The sequence below is a fragment of the Bidens hawaiensis genome, unplaced genomic scaffold, assembly GCF_021521415.1.
Source record: "Bidens hawaiensis isolate Kalapana, Puna unplaced genomic scaffold, B.hawaiensis_p1.1 tig00004283_1, whole genome shotgun sequence".
NCBI classification, from domain to species: domain Eukaryota; kingdom Viridiplantae; phylum Streptophyta; class Magnoliopsida; order Asterales; family Asteraceae; genus Bidens; species Bidens hawaiensis.
The window spans coordinates 205,786-224,341 of record NW_027491258.1 but is presented as its reverse complement, the minus strand read 5'-3'; the positions used below and the strand labels follow the sequence as shown (position 1 = coordinate 224,341).

At 35.3% G+C, this 18,556-nt stretch overlaps 1 protein-coding gene across 1 annotated transcript; it reads left to right on the top strand.

Moving 5' to 3' along the window:
• Positions 1–497: 497 nt before the first annotated feature.
• LOC143626136 (cytochrome P450 76C1-like) lies at positions 498–2,379 on the top strand. Its single transcript, XM_077096299.1, has 2 exons — positions 498–1,480; positions 1,759–2,379. Exons 1-2 carry the CDS (start codon positions 545–547, stop codon positions 2,377–2,379), a joined length of 1,557 nt encoding a protein of 518 aa, XP_076952414.1. The 5' UTR covers positions 498–544.
• Positions 2,380–18,556: the final 16,177 nt, after the last annotated feature.

The following is an 18,556-nucleotide window of genomic DNA, read 5'->3' as shown; positions in this document are numbered from 1 at the left end:
ATACGTAACAATACCGGATCTCATTCTTATATATACACACACACATACACTTATGTGTTATCATGTAACTAGTTTGCTTGAATTTGGGATAATAAATAGCGAATCCTAACATATGAGGATTCACTCTAGTTTTCCCTAAATATATGGCAATGGAGAATGGAATGAGATGATGTTTTTAAGGTGTTTTTTCTAAACTTTAAAGATGAGATGGAAATGAATTGCGAATGCTCATACACACCTAAAAATACTGTAAAACTATCTTATTCTCTAATTGTGAAAAAAGAATATGTGTGTTGTTACTGTCTTGAGTGCATTTTAAAGATAAGTCCCATTTGGTAGGAAGGTTCCAAATCTATCAACAGTATCATGATATCATCCGCCTACATGTGGGTGGCCACTTAGTAGTCATGTATTCTCACACGACAACTCATATATATATGGTGAAGAATACACTACTGCTTTATATATAACGACCTTTAATTCATACTTTCGTATCATTATACCACAACCAAAATCAGATTTCAAAGATAAGACTTATCTCACAATGATCAACTACTGGTCATGGTGGTGGAAAGTCGAAAACAATAGAGACGAGCTTGCTCGCACAATTCTTACCATTTTTGTTCCAACACTGGTACTTCTTTGGTACAAACACGTTGTCTCATCTACAAAAAACGGAAGAAATCGGTTACCACCAGGCCCCTATGGCATACCGGTTTTCGGATACCTTCCATTTTTGAGCTCTAACTTACACGAAAGATTCACCGAGATGGCTCACAAATATGGTCCTATCTTTAGCCTGTGGCTCGGAAGTAAGTTACATGTTGTGGTAAACTCTGTGGACCTAGCAAAAGTTGTGGTTCGTGAACTCGACCAGACCTTTGCTAATCGTAATCCTCCGATCACAGCATTAACTATGACCTATGGTGGTATTGATGTTGCATGGTCCAACAACACACACTGGCGTAACATGAGGAAACTCTTGGTTAGCCAAGTGTTGAGCAATTCAAATCTTGATGCTTGTCATGATTTTAGAGTAAATGAGGTGAGAAAAACAGTAAGGAATATTTATGCTAGGATGGGCACAAAGGTTAATATTAATGAAATTGCTTTTGACACGGAACTTAATGTTGTAACGAGCATGTTATGTGGTTGTAGCGATTTTGGGGGCATTTTAGATGGGTTTCGAGAAGTTGAGTGCAAGATTGTTGAGTTACTGGGAGAACCAAATATCTCCGATTTTATACCGATTTTATCACGATTTGATCTTCAAGGAAGACAAAAAGAAACCCAGAAGCAAATGGAAAAGCTTGATAGGGTATTTGACCATATAATTGAAAAAAGAATCGATCTTAACGCCAGAAAAGTGGGAGGTGCAGTTGATGTAAGGAAGGATTTTCTCCAGGTCATGTTAGAGCTTAAAGACCAGAAAGATGCTTCAACGTCAATTGACATCGATCAAATAAAGGCCCTATTATTTGTAAGTTTATAATAAAGGCCCAATTATTTTGTTATTATTGGTATATGTATGTTTGTATGTTGCTTGCTTTGGAGCCGGGGAGTCTCTCTAGAAGCGGCCTCTCTGTCCTCATGGATAGAAGTAAGGTTTGCCTATATCACACCCTCCCCAGACCCTGCTAATAGCTTTTGCTATTTGTGGGAATTACTGGATACGTTTGTTGTTTTTATATTTATTCTGTTACTTCTATTTTTTTTTTTGTTATTGAATTTCTAAACAATCAAAAAATGTTACATCAGGACGTTTTGGCAGCAGCAACAGACACAACATCAACAATGGTAGAGTGGGTGATGGCAGAGATTTTGAAACATCCAGATGTGAAGACTAAGATCCAGGAAGAAATAACAGAGATTATTGGTATGAACAATATTGTTGAAGAATATCATCTACCAAAGTTACAATATTTAGATGCGGTTGTTAAGGAGACGTTTAGGATACACCCACCTCTTCCTCTTTTAATCCAGAGATGCCCAGATGAATCATGCACGTTGGGCGGATACACAATACCAAAGGGTAGTATTGTATATATGAACATTTGGGCGATCCAACGGGATCCCAAGAACTGGATCAATCCATTGGAGTTTAAACCAGATAGATTTTTGAACCGAAAAATGGATTACAGGGGAAATGATTTGAAGTTTTTACCATTTGGATCAGGAAGAAGAATATGCCCGGGAATCCCCCTTGGAGAAAAGATGCTGACGTATATATTGGCGTCCCTCTTGCATTCTTTTGAGTGGAGCGTGCCTAAGGATGAAGATTTTGAGCTTTCTGATGAGTTTGGATTTGTGACCAAGAAAAGGAAACCATTGGTTGCTATACCTTCTCAAAGATTAGCTGATGCAAAGTTTTACTTATGATATAAACCACTTTTTATTCTCTTGTTTTCTTTGCATTTTCTTTTTTTATAAATCATATATCTTGGAACCCTGTTTGTTAGTAATCAATAAAGCATTTGAAGCTTTTTGTCTGCTTGTATTTATATATCTTTCAAGGGGTTTAGAAATCTTGTTTTTTCATGTTGCAGTATTAAATCTGTGATGATTCATTAAGCAGTATTAAAGATGAATTCATTATGGTGACGCATCGATTGGCAATGGTGGGTTCATGAGTTTTGAAAGGAATCCAATAGTGGGTCAGGCAAAAAATAGGTCGGGTAGATTAAAGAACACAAAAACTAATTAATCACTAATGACAAAACAGCATGAAACCATTTAATATAATTTATAATAGTATACTTCATTAGCTATTGAAGATTTGAAGGGGTCAGCGATATGCTCAGATGAAGGGCATCTTTTTATTTAGAGTACACGATGTATTGACAGCAGATGGTTATACTTGTACATTTTTTAAGCGGGGTCCATCCATAGTTAAACTAAGCACAAGTGCTGAAAATGTTAAGATGGTACACTAACAGAAATATTACCTAGTCATACATGATGAGCCAAAAACGAGATTCGGGTTCAAGTGGGTCAGTTAAATATACGTCAAGGATCCATGTAACAAGTAAAAGGGTTGACCCGTTGCTTTTTTGTATTCCTTTTAATATTAAAATCTAGAGGGGTCAGTACTTAATAGTTAATAGTAATATTAATTTGTAAAACTTGTAGAATTCATGCAGTTTTATGTAGAAGTACCCGATGCAATAGCGTTATGTAGAAATATACCCGGAGCTAAATATATCCCAAAGTGACTGCAATTATTGCTTCGTTGGAAGAATCCGGGTCGAGCAATCTTGTTGCTCCAAGGGCAACAACCCTTCAAGTAGAATAACGAAAACCTCGTGATGTGTTATACTTATATATTAGCTAGTAACCAACTATATATAGACGTATAATGAGATAAATACAAGGAAATATAATTAAAATACAATTTTCAAATTATGATAACAATATAATACTCAAACGCTAATATTATATTCTCTAATATTTTCCCGCAGTCATAACAGTAGAAAATCGGACGCTCAGACTAGAGTGCAACGCTCAGACTAGAGTGCAACAACTTGGCAACACAACAACAACATAATAACAAATAAAACCTTTTCTTTTATCGAAAAAAATATGGAGAAAAAACTCAAGAAATTACAAAGGAAAAAATAAACCTTCATGGATGGGATAAAAAACTAAATATACAAAAAGAAAAAAAAACTAAAGATCAAAAAATCGTTTCAAAAACGGGTTTTGTAAATATGCTCGGAACCAGATAGAAAGAAAAATATCATAGGCTCTTTAGGATACCGAAGGCGGTGATCAAAAAATGAACCGGGAATAATACTCATGGTGGTGGTGTTTACTTCGGCCCATAGGCGTGTAGATCTAACGAGACTACCAAATTAGGTCATGAGCGTCGCGAAGAAGACTGCAGTAGGTGGTGGTAGATCATAATTTAAGTGGCTGATGAAAAAAGGGCGGCAGGTAGACCGTAGTCAACTAACTATATATGTGTATACAAACGTCCCCGCGGCAAAGGCGAGAATGAGAAGAAGATAAAGAAACATGACATGACCCTAAGGCTTTGATGCCATGTATAATAATTAAAACATCATGAAGTATTATTATGTATTAGTAATCAACTATATATTGGCGTACAATGAGATAAATACAATGAAACATAATCAAATACAATCTCCAAATTATAGTAACAATAATGTGACATTCGTCAATTTTTTTTGTATTTGTATTTGAATTCGTTAAGCCGACCCGTTATGTCGTTTCAATGCATTCGTGTTTGGTGTTCATTATTTATATAATATTCATGATGATTATAATTCGTTCGTTTCTATTCGTTTTGTTCAAATAACGAAACTCCGAGATTTAAAATTTTATTAAAGTAAACAATGTGCAAATTATGAGGGTATAATATGCAAATTATCCAAGTAATGAAACGTTAAAACACTTCAAAGTTCATGGTCTAGTTTGTATTTCTATTTTAAATTCTGTTTTAAAGTAAATTAAAATTTAGAGGGCCAAAAGTGTGAAATTCATTTAAATTATATTAATATTAAATAATAAATCCCAACCCCCACCCATGTCCACGTTTTTCAGGCGAGCCCGCCATTGGCGGAGCTGCGTTTTTCTGGCAACCCTCCAAAACTCATTCAAATGCGCGATTTAACACAATTAAACCTCATAAAACGTGTAGACCATAATGGAAAATATATAATCAACAGTATTAACGTGTTTTAACATCTAATATTTTGTGATTTGGCCGGCTAACCGCCGATTTTTTTTTTAAAATGTAATAACTATCATTTAACACCATACGCTCCAATTGAACCTATAAATAGGATCTAAAACATCAACTAAACTCGTCCATAACAACGAATCAATCATATACTCTCTGTAATCCCATTTTGATCTTTGATTCCGCCCATATCATCGTTCACCATCAATCCGTAACCATTCCAGGTAATCTTTATATGGTTTTAATCATTTTTAGCCGCAAATCAAAACCCCTAACTTAAATTAATCAAACATGGAATGGATTAACAGATTTCAAACCTAGGGTTTACAAGGAAGAAGATGAACATGTATGTTAATATATATACTTTTGTTTCTGGTTTTGTAACAACAAACAAGCTGGTCTTGTAACAACAAACAAGCTGGTCTAGTTGGTTAGTGCATGGGTGTATAGAAAGGAGGACACATTTTCGAACCCATGTCAAACCAGTTTTGTTTATCATTTTTTTAAAAACCTTTTTCCTTTATTTAAACGATATTTTATTTATTATATAAATAAAATTAAATTATTAAAAATCAAATAAAATATTTTTAAGTTAAATAAAATTAAATATAAATTAAAGTTTATCATTTTTCCACCTAAAAACCAACTTTTTGTTTCCGTTACGTTCCATGAAAACCGATTAAATATTATATTATTAACTACCATTTTTAACTTCTTAACACGCTAACATAATTGTTTTAAAGTTAAAATTACCGTTAATATCAATATTCCATAAATAATATAATTCTCAATTTAGTGATAAACTAGTAATTAAATAATATTAAAATCGTTAAAATTCCGTTAAAGCTTAAAAATAATATTATAATATCAAATGTCATAAGATAATAAAATATATATTAAAATAATGCATAATTCCCAAAACTAAATTATTTAACTTTTATAATCCCGTAAGCTAGTCACTAATATTGTATTTTTAATTATAGCTCGTGGGGTTCAATCGTTGCATTTTTCTTAACGCGCTTTCGGTTGTTATCTCAAGTTTATCTTCAATTTCAAGGTGAGTTTCTCACACCCCTTTATTTTTTAACGTTTTTACATATTTTGGGTGAAGTATATATATATATATAGGTCCCGTGACCGGATCAAACAACAAAACAAACTAAGTACTAGTTGTTCTTGGGTCAACCTCACAACTAGTTGGCGGAAACAACTAGCTAGACCGAGATCTCGGATCTTGTGTGTGGGTTAATGAGGGTCGAAAACTAGGGAGAGGAAAGGGAGGTTGAGAGAGTTTTAGAGTTGTGGACAACAACATTTGCAAAGGGTATATTCACAAAGGTTGGTGGAGAAATGGGTTAAGTGACCCTTTATACAGGGTCCCCCATTTCTCCAAGTTTACATAACATGATACAAAATAAACGTACTGAGGTACGTATTACACCGACTCTAAGCAAATATAAAGGCATACACAATCCTAAAACTAATATAGAATATTGGCCCTACAATCTCCCTCTAGGATTGAGTATGTCCAGGAACCTTCATCAAGTTCTTTGCTTCGTCTTTATTTCTTAAAATCAACGGGTTAAAGTCAACGGTCAACTGGTCAACGCTTTTCTCAAAGATCAAACACTCTTGAAGCAAAAACTGCTCAAAAACTAAGTACAATGTATTCTAATGTAAATTGTATTCTAATGTAACAAAGTTTCAATTAGAATACAATTGACTTAGAATAAAAAGGACAGTCAAAGGATTAAAAAAAAAATTATAAGTTAAATGTATTTTAAATGGAACAAAATAGAATACAAATGACTTAGAATATTTTAGATTACAAATGTAATTGAAATTTTATTTTTTTTAAGTTAAATGTATTCTAAATGAAACAAAAATAGAATACAAATGACTTAGAATATTTTAGATTATAATTGTAATTGAAAAAAAATTCTAAATAAAATGTATTCTAAATGGAACAAAATACAAATGACTTGGAATATTTTAGATTACAATTGTAATTGAGAAAAAAAAAATTCTAAGTTAAAGTATTCTAAATGGAACAAAAGAGAATACAAATGACTTAGAATATTTTAGATTACAATTGTAATTGAGAAAAAAATTTCTAAGTTAAATGTATTCTAAATGAAACAAAATAGAATACAAATGACTTAGAATATTTTAGATTACAAATGTAAATGAAAAAAAAAATCTAAGTTAAATGTATTCTAAATGGAAGGAAATAGAATACAAATGACTTGGAATATTTTAGATTACAATTGTAATTGAGTGAGAAAGTTTTAGATTACAATTGTAATCGATTTGGGAATGTAAGCAAAATGGGAATGTAAGCGAAATGGAATGTAAGCGAAATGGGAATGTAAGCGGAATGATTGTAAGCGAAATGGGAATGTAAGCGAAATGATTGTAAGCGAAATGGGAATGTATGCGCTTTTATTGTAAGCGAAATTTTCAATGTATTCCAACTAGTTACATATGATCAAATCCAAACAAGGAAAGTCACCAACTCACTTTCCATCACCTTTCTCAAACACACCCATATGCATGTTTAACACAATTTTTCAAGAATACTTTCACATGCATCCAACCACAAACACAACCTTTTGAGATTCAAACACCAAATTTACTAACTTTTCAACCAAACTTTATCATCATTAACATGAACACACTTTATTTTCTTGAAAACTTGAAGAACACATGAACCCGAAACCCACTTATTTTCTTGAAATTCCGTCTTTTCACATACAAGACCAAAATCCAAGGTTGTGACCCAAGATCTACAACTAGTAGAGCCCGAAAGCTCTGATACCAATTGTAGATGTCGTGACCGGATCAAACAACAAAACAAACTAAGCACTAGTTGTTTTTGGATCAACCTTACAACTAGTTGGCGGAAACAACTAGCTAGACCGAGATCTCGGATCTTGTATGTGGGTTAATGAGGGACGAAAACTATGGAGAGGAGAGGGAGGTTGAGAGAGTTTTAGAGTTATGGACAACAACATTTGCAAAGGGTTTATTCACAAAGGTTGGTGAAGAAATGGGTTATGTGACCCTTTATATAGGGTCCCCCATTTCTCCAAGTTTACATAACATGATACAAAATAAACGTACTGAGGTACGTATTATACTGACTCTAAGCAAATATAAAGACATACACAATCCTAAAACTAATATAGAAATATTGGCCTTACAGCATCTTATCAAACCAATTGCGTAGTTATTCATACTTTCAAACTACAATTCGTATCATGGACTTGTGTGTTACTTGATTACTTGCTCAAAAATTATTTGCACGTGGTATCCTCAATAAGTATAATCGCACGCCATCTTTTGCACTTAGGACCATTTGTTATGAGTGGAAAAGGGAACCCACCCCCCCCCCCCCCCCGATCCAAGTACGTTGTTTGTTACCAACTGGAAAGGACCTTACTTGCGTGATTATTACTCTTGTCTCATGAAATTGTATGGTTTTCATGTATTATATAAAAACTTGTGTGAACTCACCAACTATTTGTTTAGTTGAATTTATTTTATATATATATATATATATATATATATATATATATATATATATATATATATATATATATATATATATATATGCTACAGGGACCGTTATTACAGGATGATACTCGGAGAAGACATTAGAACTTAGGGTATTTCAATAAATTGACAACTTGTTTAATTGTTCTTATTTTTCTTGTACTTCTTTATTTTTAAAACTTGTGTATTTGATGCTTCAATTAGTTAATGATAATATTGTCATTTAAGAGTGTCACATGTGTTTTGAACAATTTGAATGTCACACTCAGGCGTTTCCGCTTAAACTGGGGTGTTACAAATAAAATACTCAAGCTCTAATAATATATTCCATAGATATTCTCTAATACTTCCAATTATGAGTTCAAGAAAAAGTTGTTGCTTGAAATGTATCTATAAACAACAGGGGACTGTAATCATGATGCATGTATACTAAAGCATTGGCTACATCTTTAACAATTTACACCCTCTTCTTCTAGTCCACTTCAATAGCTAATTCACTGTCACTTAAGACACAATATATACTCATCAACAAGGAAGTTGCATGTGTTCAGTGATGAAACCAGAATTTCCTTATACAAGGTCAAACATTAGGTGTACTTCTCGACTAGCGAAATGAAAGTCCCCCAATCATGTTTTTCCTAGAAAAATTTCAGATTTCATATATAAAAAATCCAATAAATTCTCATGGTTGGGTTAGTGGATCCTCTTGACCCCTATGGTTCTGCCCCTACATGTGTTGTGTAAACAAAAACCATAGAGTTTGACAATGTTTTTGTGCCTTAGGCTAGTTAATGTTGGAATACCATATGCCCGAGACACATAATTAGGTTAATGTGGCTAGTTGTGTTTGATCCAAGTCGGGTCATACCCAATAACGAGTTAGACACACACCAATTATGTATTTGTTAAGATAAGATCTATGAGACAAATACAGAACACGATACATTCAGAAAATCGGGTTTCTGAATACTTACTTGAAAGTGTTAAATAAATTAATTGGTTAATTTATTTATTCAAATAATTATTATTGGAATGATTATTTAACTATGTGTTCTTTTATAAAATGGTTTATAAAAGATGGGGTGTTCATATATTTTATAAAGTATAAAATAAATAAAAAAAAATAATAATAATAATAAATATATTTGGGGCCGGTTTTGGGTGGGCCCCACACCCCATGATTTTGGTCAATATTTTGTCATGGATTTGGTATGGTTTGAGTATGGGTTACTTGACCAAAACACCTAACACCATGTTTGATTTGATTGAATGATGATATAAAGATCAAGATCATCAAAAACTTTCAAGTAACAAAAAACCACACAACTCTTTCTTTTCTTTCTTCTTGTTTTCGGCCAAGACAAAAGGAAGAGGCTCGGGTCTCGGTTTTTTGGTGTTCAAGCTCCCTAACATAGCTCGGTGTGTGTTGGAGGCTCGGGGTATCTTTCGTTTGAGGATTTTCCCTTTGAAAGTCTAGCATCAACATCATCATCTTCTTCAACCATCAACTACATCTCTTAAAGGTTTAAGAATGTAAGTTTTACAAGCTTTGATAGTTTAGTTTTTTTTTCCCGTATTACTTGATCCTTGCCTCGGGTTTCTAATATATAGATTATTGGTAATCTTATGACATGAATAAACTAGGTTGTTCATGAACACATATCATATAAACTTGTAATATATATATATATATACATATGGATAGATATGTTAAGTTTGTAAATATCACGCTTCCGCCTTAATTGTGACTAGTTAAATGGTTAACTAAGTATTAATTATCCATAGAAACTCAACAAATGGCATCAAGAGCCGGGATACGGGAAACTAAGCTTCGGGTTTTCGGTTTTATATTTTTCCCCTTGAAAGATTTTATACAAAAATAAACATGCATGATTTTTTGTATTTAATCTTGTTTTTATTTTTGGCTTTGTTCAAAAAAAAAAAAAAAAAAAAAAATATAAAACCGAGTTCATGGGCCGAAGCCCAATTCGGATGTGATTGGGCCGAAGCCCACTTCTTTAGGTTAATGGGTTAACCGAGAAGAAAAATAAAGGAGGGAAGAAAGTTAAATGGGCCGAAGCCCAATTCGGATGTGATTGGGCCGAAGCCCACTTCTTTAGGTTAATGGGTTAACCGAGAAGAAAAATAAAGGAGGGAAGAAAGTTAAATGGGCCGAAGCCCATTTTGGTTAAATGGGCCGAAGCCCATTAGACTTTTCATTGGGCCGAAGCCCATGTGTTTTGCACATGTGGGCCGAAGCCCATAATCAAGTTATTGGGTCAAGCCCAAATGGGTTGGGCTAGGCCCGATAAGGTCAAGGGGTTTTGGAACGGGTTCCTAAGACATAACGGGTTATGTTTGTTAAAACTAGACCGAGCCGTAGACCAAATGGATGTTTGTTGTGATTGTTATTAATTATTCAAAGTTTCGGTTTGTAATAATTAATTAGGGGCAATTTTGTAATTATTTATTCATATGGGTATGTAATAAATAGTTTATTTGTAATATCTTTATTTTATAGAAAAAATGTATTAGGACATTTGTTATGTAAATTTAAAGAAGATTGCAAAATTGGAAGTTTGGGCCTTATTGGGCCGGGTATGGTGATAATGGGTCTCACAAGCCCATTAAGGGGATTCAAGCCCAAAAGGACCTAAGCCCACCCATTGAGCCCAAATGGAAGCTTATGGAAGCTAAGGCCCAAGTTCAAGCCCAATGGATCACAACGGGGTTGAAGAAGATGCTCGAAGCATTTGGATGCGGGATCGAGTGGGAGCTACAACATCCATGTGTCATGTGTCCCTTAGGATCGGACCTAAGACACACACTTGTTTCGGCTAACAAGTGTGGTCTAACTTAGTGGCTCGTGTCTAGTATAATTGTGTATGCTTGTTAATTGATTGTTTGATTATGTGGTTGCTAGATATTAGGATATCAACTTCGTCACATAGAATTAATTAACAAAGCATAAAACGGGTTCTAATAATTATCGGTAATTACGTGACACGTAGTTTAATAAAATGGATTTATTAACTAGCCGTCTCACGCCCATAATAAAATGGTTTTATTATAAATTAGAATTTTGAAAATGGTTTCAAAATATCATGTTACTAAATGCATGTTAGAACATGATTTAAAGTTTTATAACTAGAATTATTAAAACCAAAAATCCCTTTTTTAAAATTAAGGATAACAAGTCAAACACCATCCTTTTGTATAACGCTTAACATATTAGTAAGCTCTTAGTGGGAAAAAGGTTACCTAACCGCGTAGAGTAAATTAATATGTTGAGGTAATATTGGCATATAAATGGGAAAAAGGTCACCTAACCGTTTGTATGTTAATATTACAAGTTGATACAAGTAGGACGACTTAAATTAGAACCATGTGAAGAGGGTCACCCAAGCATGGGGTCTAATAGGTGTTGATGGGATAAACATGCCGACACGAAATATGATTTCGAACCGGTCCCATAAACTCTAGAAGTTGCAAAAGGGTTTGCAATTGTTATGAATAACTACCTTGATAAACCGACAATGGGAAAAAGGTCACCTAACCGGAGTCGGGTTTATCGTTGGATTCTAGATTTTAATTATTAATTATATTTGGTATATATAAAAGGGTATTAATAATTAAAAAGGTAAAACACTAAAATGAACTTAATTAAATTCTGCAGATGGCCGCACACTTCGACGACAACATAATCCCTAACGTCCAAAATGTATCTCTCCGATCTATTCTCGCTAAAGACCGTCTTAACCACAATAACTTTTCGGATTGGTTCCGAAATTTAAGGATTGTTCTAAAACAAGAAAAATTATATCATGTTTTGGAAACACCTATCCCCAATGAACCGGAAGAGGGAAGTGAGGTCGAATATATGAATTGGGTCCAACACACGGAAGATTCCATTCAAGTGTCATGCCTCATGTTGGCGACTATGGTTCCCGAAATCCAAAAGGATTTCGAAAACCATAATGCGTACGACATGATTACTCAACTTAAGGAAATGTTCCTTAAGCAATCAAGAGTTGAAAGGTTCGAAACGGTTCGAGCCTTGCATGCATGTAGAATGGATGATAATCAACCAGTTTCAACTTATGTACTTAAGATGAAAAGTTACATTGATCGTCTCGCCAAGCTCAACTATCCCATCTCAAAAGAGTTAGCAACGGATTTGATCCTTAACTCTCTGTCGAAAAGGTTCGACACTTTCGTGTTAAATTATAACATGAACGGGTGGGACAAAAACATTGGAGAACTTCACTCAATGCTTAAAACAGCCGAGGCGAGCATGGGTAAAAGGGTTTTACCCGTGTTTGCGATCAATGAAGGTAGATCCAAGAATCGATCTCAACCCAATCCTAAGGCTAAGGTAGCAAAAAGAAAGGGTCCTCCTGTGCATCTTAAGGGTAAGGGCAAATCACCGGTTATGGCAAAGAAACAAAAGGTTGTGGAACCGAGGGGTCATAAGGATGATCCTTGTTTTGGTTGTGGGGAGACCGGACATTGGAAACGCAATTGCCCGGTCTACCTAAAAGAGCTAAGAGACAAGAGGAATGCGGGGCATGCCTCGGGTAATGTCTTTATGATTAATATTGAGCTAAATCTTATTTCTTCTAACACATGGGTATTGGATACCGGATGTGGAACTCATATTTGCAATTGGTTGCAGGGGTTCAAAAGGAATGAAGACTTAAAGAAGGGCGAAGTGAGTCTTTTCATGGGCAACGGTGCAAGGGTGCACGTGGTCGCTAGAGGAGACTTCACTTTATCGCTTCCAAGTGGTTTGGAAGTTGTTTTGAGAAATGTTTTGTATGCTCCTAGTTTGACTAGGAACATTATTTCTGTGCACCTTCTTAGACAATGTAACTTTGACTTTAAATTTGTAAAATCAGAAATGCATGTATCATCTAATGGTATCTTTTATTTTAAAGCTGTACCAAACAACGGTATTTATGAATTGGTTCATGACAATACCTCAAATAGCTCATTATATCAAACTTCCACTAAAAGACTCAAAAAGGATTTGAGTGATTCCTACATTTGGCATTGTCGTCTTGGACACATAAACAAGAATCGTGTAAATACTCTCCAAAAGAATGGTCTTTTGAAAACAAATGAGTTAGGTTCGTTTGATGAGTGTGAATCTTGTATTCAAGGCAAGATGACCAAAGAACCTTTTAAAGGTACAAATGAAAGGGCTAAGGACTTGTTAGGTATCATACATACGGATGTATGCGGACCTCTCAAGCCCACTAGTAGGAATAGTGAAAGGTACTTCATTACCTTTACCGACGATTTTAGTCGATATGGGTATGTGTATCTAATGAAACACAAACATGAAGCCTTTGAAATGTTCAAGGAATTTCAAAATGAAGTACAAAATCAGCTCGACCGAACAATCAAGGTACTCCGCTCCGATAGAGGAGGCGAATACCTAAGTGATGCTTTTCAAAGTCATCTTAGAGATTGTGGAATTATTTCACAGCTCACTCCTCCTGGTACTCCTCAACATAACGGAGTATCCGAGAGGAGGAATCGAACACTGTTGGACATGGTTCGATCAATGATGGCACGAAACTCACTACCACCATCATTTTGGGGATATGCGCTACTTACAGCGGCTCGTATTTTGAATATGGCCCCGACCAAAAAGGTGGATCGAATACCCTATGAAGTGTGGCATGGAAAGGTTCCATCCTTTTCATATTTAAGGGTATGGGGATGCATAGTTTATGTTAAACGTGACACCCCAAATAAGCTTGAGGCTCGATCCATCAGGTGTATCTTCATAGGATACCCAAAGGATGATATAGGATATATATTCTATGATCCTAGTGAACAAAAAGTGTTTATTTCACGCAAAGGATACTTCTTAGAAACTAGGTTCCTTATGGAAGGACCTAGTGAAAAAAGAGTGGAACTTGAAGAGGTTCAAGAATCACTGGATGATACACAGTTGGTCGATACTAGTTTTCAACACGAGGATGTTGAAGGTGATCAAATGGTTGATCATACACACGTTGCTCGCAGATCTAGTAGGATTAGTCAACCTCCCGAGAGATATGGATTTCTCGTGGATGGTTGCTACTTGGTCGATTCAGATGAACCGATCTCCTACAAAGATGCTATGTCACAACCTGATTGTGAAAAATGGCTTGAAGCCATGAGCGCTGAGATGCAATCCATGCACGATAACCAAGTTTGGGAATTGGTTGATCGTCCACTTAACTCCAAACTGGTTGGATGTAAGTGGGTCTTCAAGAAGAAGACCGATATGCATGGAAATTTAGATACTTACAAAGCCCGACTTGTCGCAAAAGGTTTCACGCAAACTCAAGGGATTGATTATGATGAAACCTTCTCGCCGGTCGCGATGCTTAAGTCGATCAGGATATTATTTGCCATTGCAGCTCATTTTGATTATGAGATATGGCAGATGGATGTCAAGACCGCTTTTCTTAATGGATATCTTGAGGAAGATGTCCATATGGTTCAGCCTGAAGGTTTTGTCGATCCATCTAATCCTGACAAAGTATGTAAGTTAAGGAAATCAATCTACGGGTTGAAACAAGCATCACGGATGTGGAATCATCGTTTTAATGAAGAAATCAAAGCGTTTGGTTTCGTCCAAAACGGTGATGAGGCGTGTGTGTATAAATGGGCTAGTGGGAGTATAGTCATGTTCCTTATTTTGTATGTCGATGATATACTTTTATTTGGAAATGATATACCAAGTATGGAAAGCGTTAAAACGTGGTTAAGTAGTCGTTTCTCAATTAAGGATCTTGGAGAAGCGACATATATCTTGGGAATAAAGGTCTATAGGGATAGACAAAGGAAATTGATCGGACTCAATCAAAGTGCATACATTGATAAAATCCTGAAAAGGTTCAGGATGGAAAACTCTAAGAAAGGTTTGGTACCTATTCCTAGAGGAACCGTGTTAAGCTCATCCCAAAGTCCTAGCTCTAAGGAAGAGCAGGATAGGATGAAGCATGTTCCTTATGCTTCGGCAATAGGATCTATTATGTATGCAATGATGTGCACTAGACCGGACGTCTCGTATGCTTTAAGCATAACGAGTAGATACCAGCACAACCCAGGTGACAGTCATTGGATGGCTGTCAAGAATATATTAAAATACCTTAGAAGGACTAAGGATATGTTTTTAATATATGGGTCTGGTGAGGAGGAACTCGTCGTAAAGGGTTACGTGGATGCGAGTTTCCAAACTGACCGAGATGATTCTCGGTCACAGTCGGGATATGTCTTCATTTTGAATGGAGGCGCTGTCTCTTGGAAGAGTTCGAAGCAGGATGTTGTCGCGTTATCCACTACAGAATCTGAGTACATCGCCGCTTCAATGGCAGCCCAAGAGGCTGCATGGATGAAAAAGTTCATCATGGATCTAGGGATTATCTCTACCATTCAGGAGCCCCTAGAAATATTCTGTGACAATGAAGGTGCTATTGCACAGATCAAGGAGCCTCGTGCTCATCAAAAAACGAGGCACATTGAGCGCAGATTCAACTACATAAGGGATGAAGTTGAAAAAGGAAAGATATGTATTCATAAAGTTCATACCGATTAAAATATTGCGGACCCACTCACGAAGCTCCTCGATAGGCCAAAGCATGAGGGTCATGTTTGTGCATTAGGACTTCGGTATTCTAGTGAGTGGATTTAATCTGTGTTTAGTGTTTGTATAAGAACAAATGTAATGGGTATCTTATGATAATTAATTATATTTTAATTTTTCATTGAGTTATGTTCTATATTTGCATGTTTAATCCGTGAATGACTTATGTTGTTCTAAACGTCCGTAGTCGATCATGCTTGTGGGAACAAGTATGAAGGTAAGACTATTATGAACCCGGATTGGTTGATATTCATGTGATGAATATAGGGCATAGGTTTGCCACCAAGGTTCATAGATATTTGTGGGATACAAATATTGGACATGATCCGCTCTCAAGGATCACTGCATGGAGTTAGTGCAACTGATCATAAGTAATCCTTGAGTAAAGGCGAGTATCATTGTGTCCTTTGACCTGAGATGCATATCGGATCTGGTTTTTCATCAAGTCTGATATCTTGACTCTCTTCTTTGTTATTTCAGTAACACGATGACGTGTAAGAAAGAGCTCAGATATCATATGAGATGTCAACGAGGATGTATGCAGTCAAGATGGAATTTGTTCCTCTTATGTGTTGAGAGTTTAGATGTCTAAGGCCTGTTAAGTTAAATCATTGAGAGAATGATCACTCTGTGTCTCTTCGATTTGACAGGACATCTAGTAACAAAGGGATATAATGATAAGACTTACCTATATCATATCAAGTATGGACTTGAAGGGGATGATGTTATTGAATGGCACTTAGTCAAACACACTAGGGGTGGTGACCTGTTGTTAGGCGGTATTCACCATTAGCATTAACTTCTTATGAGTCACGTGCAAGTGGGAGATTGTTGGAATACCATATGCCCGAGACACATAATTAGGTTAATGTGGCTAGTTGTATTTGATCCAAGTCGGGTCATACCCAATAACGAGTTAGACACACACCAATTATGTATTTGTTAAGATAAGATCTATGAGACAAATACAGAACACGATACATTCAGAAAATCGGGTTTCTGAATACTTACTTGAAAGTGTTAAATAAATTAATTGGTTAATTTATTTATTCAAATAATTATTATTGGAATGATTATTTAACTATGTGTTCTTTTATAAAATGGTTTATAAAAGATGGGGTGTTCATATATTTTATAAAGTATAAAATAAATAAATAAAAAATAATAATAATAATAAATATATTTGGGGCCGGTTTTGGGTGGGCCCCACACCCCATGATTTTGGTCAATATTTTGTCATGGATTTGGTATGGTTTGAGTATGGGTTACTTGACCAAAACACCTAACACCATGTTTGATTTGATTGAATGATGATATAAAGATCAAGATCATCAAAAACTTTCAAGTAACAAAAAACCACACAACTCTTTCTTTTCTTTCTTCTTGTTTTCGGCCAAGACAAAAGGAAGAGGCTCGGGTCTCGGTTTTTTGGTGTTCAAGCTCCCTAACATAGCTCGGTGTGTGTTGGAGGCTCGGGGTATCTTTCGTTTGAGGATTTTCCCTTTGAAAGTCTAGCATCAACATCATCATCTTCTTCAACCATCAACTACATCTCTTAAAGGTTTAAGAATGTAAGTTTTACAAGCTTTGATAGTTTAGTTTTTTTTTCCCGTATTACTTGATCCTTGCCTCGGGTTTCTAATATATAGATTATTGGTAATCTTATGACATGAATAAACTAGGTTGTTCATGAACACATATCATATAAACTTGTAATATATATATATATATACATATGGATAGATATGTTAAGTTTGTAAATATCACGCTTCCGCCTTAATTGTGACTAGTTAAATGGTTAACTAAGTATTAATTATCCATAGAAACTCAACAGTTAACACTTCAACTTCGTTCTTGAATCTCTGGTTGAATTCCCCGTCTTCACACCGATGGGGCTATTTGAATGAAAAAATCTTACCATAAGGCAGTTTGGCATCATAAACATTTCCATAGCCACCTCTTCCGATGCACTATTTAAGGTGAAAGTCCTCTGTAGCAGTGATCAAGCTAGTCTTCGTATACTAATTGTTCCGCCATAATTTAGTGCAGAGCACACATTACCGTGTGTTTTTGTTTTTGGCTGGATTTTGTTTAGGGTAGAGTTTTTATGATGGCAACACATATAGCAAAAGAAGAAAATTCCAAAGATGATGGAAAATAAGTGTACAAATGGGGAATGTTAGGCCCTATTTTGTAACATAATATTTTGTATTATCTTGTTCTGTTCACGATGTATTTAGTTTGTTTTCGTATTTAGTCTACATGTTTGGACCCGAGACCATGTACTTTACAACCCATTGGGCCGTGCATATAGAATGAAAGCATGGCATGGATTCACCTATAAAAGGTAAAGTATGCACATGCTAAATTGACTTTTGACATAACCTTATCCACTCTTTCTTACCAACTCTCTCCACTCTCTTCCTTTCTTTCCTTTCTCAACAATAAACCAATCACAAACTAGATCCGAGATCAGAGATCTCGGTTACCTACTAGTGATTTCCGCTAGCTATTAGTTGAGATTGATTCAAGAACACGTTTGATCCCATCTCGTGGACCTACATGGATTGTATTTATTCATTTTCGTGCTGGTAGATTGTCCTATCAAAGTGTCAAGTTGGCAAATCAATAGTTGTATGACACCAGTAACACAA

Coding starts and splice junctions, on each gene's coding strand:
- LOC143626136 (XM_077096299.1), top strand. CDS start 545: ATGATCAACTACTGGTCATGGTGGTGGAAAGTCGAAAACAATAGAGAC. Junction 1,481..1,758: donor AAATAAAGGCCCTATTATTT/GTAAGTTTATAA, acceptor ATGTTACATCAG/GACGTTTTGGCAGCAGCAAC.